At 46.6% G+C, this 10516-nt stretch overlaps 1 protein-coding gene and 1 pseudogene across 1 annotated transcript; one reads left to right on the top strand and one right to left on the bottom strand.

The window, feature by feature from the left end:
• Positions 1-837: 837 nt before the first annotated feature.
• Positions 838-8759, bottom strand: DHDH (dihydrodiol dehydrogenase). The gene is made up of 7 exons (XM_019658277.1): positions 8575-8759; positions 8023-8134; positions 7226-7389; positions 4914-5166; positions 2192-2316; positions 1225-1378; positions 838-985 (listed from the first exon to the last, which is right to left on the bottom strand). The coding sequence occupies exons 1-7, from the start codon at positions 8662-8664 to the stop codon at positions 876-878; spliced, it is 1008 nt and encodes a 335-aa protein (XP_019513822.1). The 5' UTR covers positions 8665-8759; the 3' UTR covers positions 838-875.
• Positions 8760-9065: 306 nt separating this feature from the next.
• Positions 9066-10500, top strand: LOC109391067 (OTU domain-containing protein 6B pseudogene; annotated as a pseudogene).
• Positions 10501-10516: the final 16 nt, after the last annotated feature.

The following is a 10516-nucleotide window of genomic DNA, read 5'->3' as shown; positions in this document are numbered from 1 at the left end:
TTTCCTTGGCCACAGTTGACTGGCAGGACTCCAGACTGTAGTGACTCTGTTAGCCCGGGTCCCAGACATATACAGACCAGAACCCTCAGCCAATATGTAATATAATGAGTGAGAAAAAAATCTTTGTTATGCTAAGCTGAGATTTGGAGGTGGTTTCTTACTGCAGCATAACCTAACCTATATTCACTACTATAGAAAATATGAAAGTTAGATCTTACCTAGAGCACAGAGTTCACCCTAATTGGCTGACCAAGCACTTATATATAGCCCTCCTCCAAATGCTTGTAATTTGGATGGAAATGACCTCACCCCTGCTACACAGAGGGGTATATGACCCAGGCTTAGCCAATAAGGCCATTGAAACACTTGTGAAGGCAAATACCTCCTTTCCTGTTGAAATGCCTCTCTGCACCTTAATGGAGGCCTGGAGCTTCTGGAGGTTAATATGGAAAAGGCCTGACCTCAAAGCGAAGGGCCATCAGCTAACATTTACTGAGAACCTACTGTGTGCTAGGGGCGCTTCATATATCATCCCATTTAATCCTCACCAGAAGGTGGTTAGTACTATATCTCCCCTTTACTGATAAGGAGACAAAGGCAGAAAGAGGCTGGGGATAGTGCAGTTAGGGACACCTCCTACCCACACACTATTCCCTGCCCAAGGTCACACAGGTAAATAGTACATCTGCCTACAGGTGTCTGTCGCAGGAGCTTGTGGGAAATGTGGTCCTGACCCCACCTTCCTTCCCCTCCCCACCTCCTTCCACCAGATTTATTCTCTAGTGATACTTTTGATGGTGGGCTCTCTCCAGCTCCCACCAAACCACCACCAATATCTCTGTGGAAAGCAGATCTTTATTTATTCAGAGCATACATCAGCGTTTGTCTTGGGGAAAGGTGACTCCAATGGCCTTTCTCACCTCCTCAAGGATGTCAGCCAGGAGCTCACTTTCCGCCAGGGGAATCACAGGACTTTCCTTCAGGCCTGGGGGAAAGCACAGTTAGGGACCGCTCCTACTCACACCCAAGATGCCAGAAGAACTAGAATTCCCAAAATCCCATGAAGCACAGTAATACATTCAGGCAAATGGTGCCCCAGGGTGTCCTGGGAGATGTAGTTCTACACAGCTGCTTAAGTGGCTGAGGGGTGGGAAGGGGTACGTCCATCTCCTTTACCAGGCTTGCTCTGCCACCCCCTCATCCTACTGTCTTCCACATCCTTACCCTTTCGCAGACACTCTCGGACATGCCTGGCCTCATAACTCATGCCCGCTCCGTTTGTAAAATTGAACTCCTTGCTTGGGGCTGGGGGCAGCGGGAACTCCTTATGCTCCCCCTTTACCACCAGCTCTGTTGGGCACCAGCAGGGGTCGAGGATCTGGGGGAAGATAAGAGGTAGCCCTATTGTCTTCACCAAGAGGGCTGCTGGGGGCGGGCTCCTGAATGTTGATGCTCTGGGGGCTCCAGCTCTCACCTGGTGACTAGAGTTGGCTGCCCTCCATCCTCATCCTTGGGGAGGTTTGGGCCCCCACCCCCATCCCTGGTTTCTGGGAGTTTATTCCTTAGCAACACATGTCCATTCAAATGGGAGAAGCCTGTCCATTCGACTCCCTGGGGGCAAATCCCTCTCTAAGCTGATGCTTGGGGCTTATCTTCCCATCTGTGAATTCCCTTTTTGAGAAGACTTAGGACAGCCCAGCACCTTCTTCCAGTACTTTTTTTTTTTTTAACCCCCAGATCCCTGGAAAACCTAAATTATTCCCATACTCTGATCTAGGCCAAAATGGAAATAGAGAGATGCAGGCAGAATCCTATTCCGCTAAGAACAGGATTTCTTTCTAGCAATGGCCCCAGGAAGCCCATTGAAGCTGCTCTTATGTAATTCCCAGATCCTATCTTGGAAGCAATTCCAAAGGTCACACCACTGCCCGCTAAGCATAGTTGATAAGAACTGGTTTCTCCTTGGACCTAAGGATTTTTGACAGACCAATAGGCTCACCCTCAGGAAGGAGCCGAGGTCCAAACCCCATCCCATGGCCTGGTGGTTGAGGATGGATTCCTTAGCAATGGTGTGGGAAAAGGCTAGTTCAGCCCATATCCAGGTCCAACAGACACAGTGACCCTCTCCTGTTGCTAAGGGCCACGGTTCCCAGTACTTGGGCCCGTCCCAGCTCAGCCAGTGGTGCCTCACCTGGGCCATGCCCTTGGTACCGCTTACAAAGGCCGTGTTGGAGAGCTGGGCAGTGATGCTGCAGGTGAAGCTGCCGTGGACCCCTCCTGGGTACTGGAGTAGCACGGTGACCGTGTCGTCCACACCTGGGGGGAAGCAGAGGACAGGAGCAAGTCTGGCCACAAATCCTGCCTGTGGAACCTCGGCAAGAGATCTTGTCTCTAATATCACAATGAAAAAGAATGAAGCATTGATCCATGCTCCAACATGGATGAACCCTGAAAACACTTATGCTGAGTGGAAGAAGCCGGACACAAAAGGTCACATATTATAGGATTCCATTTGTATGAAATGTCTAATATTTGGCAAATCCATAGAGCTAGAAAGTAAATTAGTGGTTGCTTAGGGCTTGGGAGTTTGGGAGAATTGGGTGTGATTTTTTTTGTTTGTTTTGTTTTTTTTAGTAATGAAAATATTCTAAAATTGATTATGGTGATAAATGTACAACTCTGTGAATACACTAAAGCCATTATGGAATTACATACTTTAAATGAATAAATTATATGGTATAGGAATTGTATTTCAGTAAGCTGTTACTAATATAAACAAATAAATGCTAAAAAAAAAAAATTAGAGACTTCTCTTTAAATTAAAAAATGAAAGAGACCTGAGCTTTAGTTTTCTTCTCTGTAAATACCTGTTGTATAGGTGGGTGTGTAAGAATCCATTTCCTCATCTCTAAAATGGGGATAATAATAGAACCTGCCTCATAGGGTTGTTATAAATAAGTATTATATTAAATGATGTAAAATGCACAAAGCACTTAGGGATCTATTTAGATTACAATAAGCGATAGATGAGCATTAATTAAAAATTAAATACAGCATGTAAAGTACTAGACTGATTCTGGGACACATCAGGCATCCAGTGGATAGAAGAACCTATTGACCCAGTTTCTCACTTTCCTCATCTGTAAAATGGAGACAACCGTAATATAGCTACTATAATATGATCTCAGGGAGATCATACCTATAATACTGACCCTAATGCACAGGAAGCACTTAATAAGTGGAATCTGTTGGTAGAGCTACAATTTAGCCTAGAAACTGGCCAGATATAGACTGAGACAGTTTTTCTAAAGTGTAACCTTCCGCTCAAGAGTTTGAGCTCTGAGCAACAGCGGTTCAATGCCCGGCCCGAGATGAGCAGCCACTGAGCTGCCAACAGGTGGCAGGATGGCTCAGCTTAAAAAATAAAAAATAAAAAAATAATAATAATAAAAAATAAAGTGTGACCTTCATCTCAGCTATTGTTTTCCTGGTTATTTATTTATTTATTTATTTATTTATTTATTTTTTATTTATTTTTTTTTTTTAGCTGAGCCATCCTGCTACCTGTTGGCAGCTAAGCGGCTGCTCAGCTCGGGCTGGACTCGAACTGCTGTTGCTCAGAGCTCAAACTCTTGAGCGAGCTCTTAACCAACTGAGCCACTTATTTATTTATTTTTAAAGATTGTATTGGGGAAGGGGAGCAGTGTTGGGGAATTGGGGAAGGGAAACAGCCACGTTGTTGTCCCTCAGTCTTAGTTGTGGAGGGCGCAGCTAGCTCAGCTCTAAGTCCAGTCACCATCCGGCTGCCTGTTGGCAGCTCGCAGCTGCTCAGCTCAAGGTGCCGTGTAGTTGTGGGTGAGCGTAGCTCACCATCGCATGCAGGAGTCAAACTGGCAACTTTGTTGTTAGGAGCATGTGCTCTCATCAGCTGAGCCATCCTGCCACCTGTTGGCAGCTCAGTGGCAGTTCAGCTCAGGTGCAGCTCACTAGCCCATGTTGGAATCAAACCGGCGACCCTGTTGCTCAGAGCGCGAGCTCTTAACCACCTGAGCCACTCAGCCAATCCTTTCTCTGGTTATTTATTGCCTTCTGTGGTACTGTTTGCAAAGATGGCTGCAGGAAGCCTTCTCATTTATCAATGAGTGCCCCTTTGCAATATGACTTTGTAACTTCTTCCATCCAGAGGTACAGTCTATTTTATCCATCTCTGAAATCTGAGCTGGCTTTGGGCCATGGAACGGTAGCAAATACATAGGGGCCTGTCTTGTTTTTGCTGCACCCAGACCTCTGAGACCGTGATGTGAATGAGCCCAAGCTAGCCAGCTGGAGAGGCCATGTGCAGGAAAATCAAGGTTCCCCAGACAACAGCCAACACCCATAAGACATAAGTGAGGCCATCTTAGACCATCCAGCTGCAGTGGCATAGCCGGCTGCTGGCCACTGCATGAGGAAGACCAGCAGAAGAACCACCCAAGCTGAGCCCCACCCAAATTGCTAACCCACAAAATCACAAGGGAATGCGTGATCATTATCTGAGGTCAATAAATTCTGGGTTAGTTTATTATGCAGCAAAGGCTAAATGAGACTTCAAAGAATAATAATCGTTTATATTTATTAACTGCTTAATTTGCCTCAACAGTTACTTCATTAAGTCCTTATGACAACACTATTATTGACATTTTACCAGTAACTAAGACTTAGAAAGGTTGAGTCTCTTGGCTAGGATTGCACAGCAAAGTCCCAGGAAAGAGCCTGCCCACACTCTCAACTTGGAACCTCTTTGATTTCCTGTAGCAAGTTCCTCCAGCTGTCTAACCTGATTTTTATGGGCAAGGAGACTTATTCCCAGTTCAGTGCACCCAGTTAGAAAAGATCACTCTTCTCACCATCATCTAGTCCATAATAGACTGTACCTGTTTCATGGCGCCTTCCCACGGCTGAAATCTTCTCCGGCTTCTGTCCACCGAAGACCATGGAGATGAACTGGATGCAGTAGATGCCAATGTCCAGCAGGCCACCGCCAGCCTGGGCCCAGTCCACGGCCCGTGGTACATTGGTGAGGTCCTTCCCAAATTCTGCCCGAGCCACACGAAGGTCCCCCAGCGATCCCTGGGCCAGAGCAGACCTCAGAGCCTCTACGGCAGGAAAGAACCGGGTCCAGATGGCCTGCAGACCACAGAGGGAAGAAAGCAGGACAAAGAAAGGGAAGGAAAGGGGTCAGGATTCAGGTCTTCTCCCTGCTGCTCTCCAGTTTAACAAAAATCCTCTCCCTTCCTTCCATAGCCCATCAGTCTCACAACTGTGTCCTGCCCCTGGCTCTCTGCCCTCTCCCCTCCTTTCCAAACCCATGTCCCTGACTCTGGACTTGTCCTTTCTCATCTGCACCATTACCCCAGCCTCCCAATGTTATGGGCTGAATTGTGTCCCCACCAAATTCATGTTGAGATCCTAACCCCCTAGTACCTCCCAATATCAGTGTATTTGGAGATGGGGATTTTAAAGAGGTAATAGTTAAAATGAGGTCATTAGGGTGGCCCTAACCCAATAGGATTAGTGTCCTTGTAAGAAGAGGAAATTAGGACACAGAACTGCACAGAGGGAAGACCATGTGAAGGCAAAGGAAAAGATGGCTCAGTATAAACCAAGGAGAGACCTCAGGAGAATCCAACCCTGCTGACGCCTTGATCTCAGAATTCTAGCCTCCAGAAGTATAAGATGATAAATCTCTGTTGTTTAAGCAACCCAGCCTGTGCTGGTGTTTGTTATGGCAGACCTAGCAAACTACTACATCCAGCCTCTCCCCTCTTGTCCATCCTCCACATGGCCCCAGAGGGCTCTTTGCTGCTTCTAGAGCTCACCTAGTCACCCCCTGCCCAATCCCTTTGTATGGCTCCCCAATGCCTAATATCAGCTCCCTTTTATTGGGTATGTATTATGTACAAGACACTATGTACAAACTCTGCACAATGAACCCTTCCAATACCCTGCCAGGTAGCTATCATTATATCCATTTCATAGGTGAGAAAACTGAGGATCAGTGGAGTCAAATTATTTGCCTAAGGTCACAGAGCTAGGAACTGGAAAGTGGAGTCCTCTAAAGCCGGAAGTCTTGACCTGTCCAAGATCAGGTTCATACTAAATACATGAAATATGCCCATTCTTGCTTTCTTTAAGTCTTAACCCTGCATTCCCCTTCTGGCGTATTTACCTATGCAATTTAGTTTTCCTTTAAGGTGTGGGTCAGTCCCTACCTGCAGGAAACTTTTGACCATCCCATAGACTGGGCGGAGCCTCTGTGCTCTGTCAACTGTCCAGTACTATGTCCACAAAAGTCCATGGAACTGAGCATTGGGATTGCCCATTTCCATGACTACAGCAGACTTGGAGCTCCTTGAAAACTTAGCCTGTGTTTTATACATTATGAGTCCCCAGTTCCTAGGGTTGGATCTGGTACATAGTAGGTGCCAATAAAAATGAGGACATGATAAACTCACAGAATTTACAAGGTACAGTGAGAACCACAAGGCACTGAGTAACCATATTAGATCTTGGGCACATGGAACTTTGCAGACAGGGAGGCTCAGCAATATTAGGCATATGACAGTGAGATAGGACACGGTGAAGTGAGAAGCAGCTATTGCTACTCCTGGCAGAACCTACAGCAAGGTATTTAAGAATCATAATACTCCTTAACATGAAAATAGCTTCTAGGGGCCACTTGGTAGCCATCTGCATTACTGACACTATCCATTGCCCTTTGGAGACCATTTTAATGGCAATCTGCAAGATATCAAAGGCCCCTTTAGGTAGCCAAGTTTGATAAGGGCCAAAACAAAGCCTGCTTGATGTTGAGGGTTGGTAATGGGTTCCTTGGTCTTTGCGACCTCTATCCCTGGAAATCCACCCAAACTAAGCCCATTGCCATTCTCTGCCACTTTCACTATTAGCATCTTTTTATAAAAGGCTGACAAAAGCTCCTTCAGGCAGCTATGTTTGCTAAGGGCCAAAAAGCAGTGGCTCCCACCCATGAATGATGTTGCTAGTAGATTCCGTGGCACAGCCCAACTCCATCCTGGCAAACACACCAACCTCAGTTCATTTTGTGGTCATCTGAACTGTTGGCAAACCCTTCCCTTGTGTTCCTCTGAAAATGGCCACTGGCAACCATGTTTAGTAATGGCAACAAACGTTACGTTTGATGTTGAAAGGACTCCTCCGGCCTCACCTCCATAAGGAAGAGGCCTCGAGATCTGGCCTCAGCAACCATTTCGTGCACTTCCGCGGAGTTCACGCCCATGGGTTTCTCGCACAGGACGGCCTTGCCCGCTGCCAGACATAGCAACACCGCGGCCTTGTGCTGGGGGTGCTGAGTGCCAATGTAGGCCACCTCTAGTGTGGAAAAAAGGAGGTCAAGAGATCGGGAGCCCCGCCCATCCCAGACCTCTGGGCCCCGCCTCCGGCATCCCAGGAATCCGGCTCCCCACAACCAGGGACCAAGTCCTACCACAGTGGTCAAACCATGAGGAAGGAACTAACCATTATCCATCATCGCTCTTTTTTCAGGTCATTTTTAGCCCTCTGGAATCATATTAAATCATTTAATCCCCACAACAACACCAAGAGGAAGATATTATTTTGCCTGTTTTGCAAATAAGAAAACTGACAAGGGCACGCAGAAGAGGAAAATGCCAATTCAGGCAGCCTGACTCTAGAGCCAGGCTCTTGTCCAACTATATGGGCTGCCTCTCCATCCAGGCCACTCCGGAACACAGAAGCCCGGGCCACAGGACATATTTAAAGCCCGAACAGGCTTCCTTAGACGTTCAAGACCCGCTTTCACTATGGAGGCCTGGTTCCTAAACGCAATTTCTTACTAGACAGCTAATCCCAGACCAAACCCGTTCTTACAGCTCCACCTCCCAGCCCGAGGTCCTTCCGGAAGCCCAACCCCATGGAAATTGAATCTCCTAAGGAGCACCTGGAAGCAGCGCCCCGGTGGCCCCTGTGGCCCTTGTCACTCACCCACGTTCGGGTCCTTGGCCAGCTCCTCATAGGACCCATAGGCCTTGGGAATGTCGTGTTTCCGTGCAAACTCCTTCGCCCGGCTTAGGTCTCGGGCTGCTACTGCCACCACCTGGAGGGGCGCCAGGGTCAGACTTGAGGGGCTGAGGCAGGCATGGAAGACAGGTGGATAGGAGGGAGGTGATGAAGAAGGCGCCAGGATAAGAAGAAATTACATTCCCCAAGACAGGGGAGGGAAAATGTAGTCCTAGGGGAGGAGGTAACCGGAGGCTGGACACTTGGGTCTTGGGAAAGAAATGTGGGGCAAGCGATGATTACATCCCCTACTATCTAAATTTATTCTTTTCACAGCAGCTCAGATCAGGACCCTCCCAAACCTCGGGGAACTCGTGTTTATACGATGGAAGTGGAGAAAGGAGTGAGGAGGGAATGAGAAGTTATTTCAATGCCTTGGGGACTCGGAAGTCTGGAACCCTAACTCCCTCCTCCCTCAGACCTAGGAGTCCCGGCCCCGCGCCTGCTCTTCACCAGGACTCGGGAGGGACAGCGGACCTGGTGCTCGGAGCGAGGCAGCGTTCGCAGCACTGTCGTGAAGTCGCTGGAGATAAGGCCGGCTGACACGATGCCCCAGCGAAGCGCCATCCGGGAAACAACGGAGTCCCAAAGCCCTGCTATTTTCCTCTCCGCGGGGAATTAAAGCCCTGCAGCCTCGCCAGTCTGGGGGCGTGGCCTTTTCTCCGCCCCCATTGCCCTTATGCTGCTTCTTATTGGCCACCGGGCCGCCCAGTCCCAGAAACACATTTGCCCCCTTTGGACCCTTCTAACCACGTGACATAAGGGGAGCGGCTTTTCTTTTCTTAACTTCGACCCTTGGGGTCATCTGTTCCATTTCCTCCTTCTCCCCACTGTTTTGCTCAGGAAGTTGTGCACCTTTAGAAATTGTTCAGAAAGAGGATAGTAATAGCAAAGGTAATTACTAATATTAATAGAACGCCTGCTATGGCCCAGGCCCCCAGCTCCACGCTTTACTTTCCTCGTCCCTAATTTCTCGCCATGGACTTGTGCACTAGGTTCTATTTCCCTCCATTGCAGAGAGAGAGAGAGAGAGAGACCCAAAGAGTCTTGGTCAGGGTGAAGGATTGTTTTATCGTGAGTGCTGAGCTATCTTGTGGTTATGGAGGCAGTATTGGCGGAGTGGCTTGATGAGAAGGAGCAGATGCTGAGAAAATGGAGTTGCAAGCCAAAATTCAAGGTATGAGGAATGCTGTTCCCAAGAATAACAAAAGAAGAGGAAGCAGCTCACTGATGATGTTGCTAAGTTGGAAGCAGAAATGGAAAAGAAGCACAGAGAGGAAATGAAGCAATTGAAGTTGACTTCTAAGCAGAGTAAAATAGATTGTTGCTGTTAACGTTTCAAACTTGGTTCTTGAAAATCACCTGCCTCAGATATCAAAACCACAAAAGAGACAGGACAAAAAAACTGCATTAGAAAAGGAGCAGAAAAAAAAGATAGCTGAAGCTGAACTTGAGAACTTATCTGGAGCTAGACACTTAGAAAGTGAAAAACTTGCTGAAATATTGGCAGCTGGACAGTTGGAAATTAAACAGATTGCATCTGCTGGCCACTGTACGCATAGAGACATTGAAGATCAACTGAAAGAACAGGAATGCCCTCTGACTGTGGCTGCTGATATATATATATATATATATATATATACACACACACACACACATATATATATATATATATATATATATATATATATGCAAAGCCATATATGTGGAAGAATTTCTGCCATTTTTAACAAACCCTAATACAAGAGATATGCATACTCCAGAAGAGTTTGGAAAATACTGTGATATTATAAACACAGCTGCATGGGAGGTCAGCTTGAGCTAAGAGTCCTGTCTCCAATTTTACAAACTCCAATAGAGAAGATAATACAGGCAGATTCTCCTCCTATTGTAGTTGGCGAAGAATATCCAAAAAAACCCATTAATACATATGGTTTAGGAGAACATTACAATTCTGTTACATGGTTGGTAAACAGAGCTACTGAAAATTGCAGCTAGTTTACAAAATGTTGCACAACTATGTTTTAGTACAGAATGCCGATATGAGTATTCATATCAAGTGCTGGATTGTTCTAAATATTACTGAAAAACACAACTATCTTAAATCAGGTTTTATGGCAAAGCTGCTAACAGGTTTTGTTTTTTTAATGTGTCAGAGATAAACTTTAACCAGTGTCCCCTAAGTGATATTTTAAAAACACAAGTCCATTGTAGGAAACATCATTTATAGACCAAGATGCAATCCTACTTGCTGATGTTTTTATTAATATAGGATCCCAAACATTCTGTTGAAATAAATCTTAAGTGTTTTACTAAAAGCTTTCAGGAGCCGGCCGAGTGGCTCAGTTGGTTAAGAGCTTGCTCAAGAGTGTGAGCTCTGAGCAACAGGGTAACCGGTTCAATTCCCAGCCCGAGCTGA

This window comes from Hipposideros armiger, unplaced genomic scaffold (genome assembly GCF_001890085.2).
Source record: "Hipposideros armiger isolate ML-2016 unplaced genomic scaffold, ASM189008v1 scaffold_283, whole genome shotgun sequence".
Lineage (NCBI taxonomy): Eukaryota > Metazoa > Chordata > Mammalia > Chiroptera > Hipposideridae > Hipposideros > Hipposideros armiger.
Note: the sequence above shows the minus strand (reverse complement) of the source record. Positions and strands in the feature narration are given on the sequence as shown.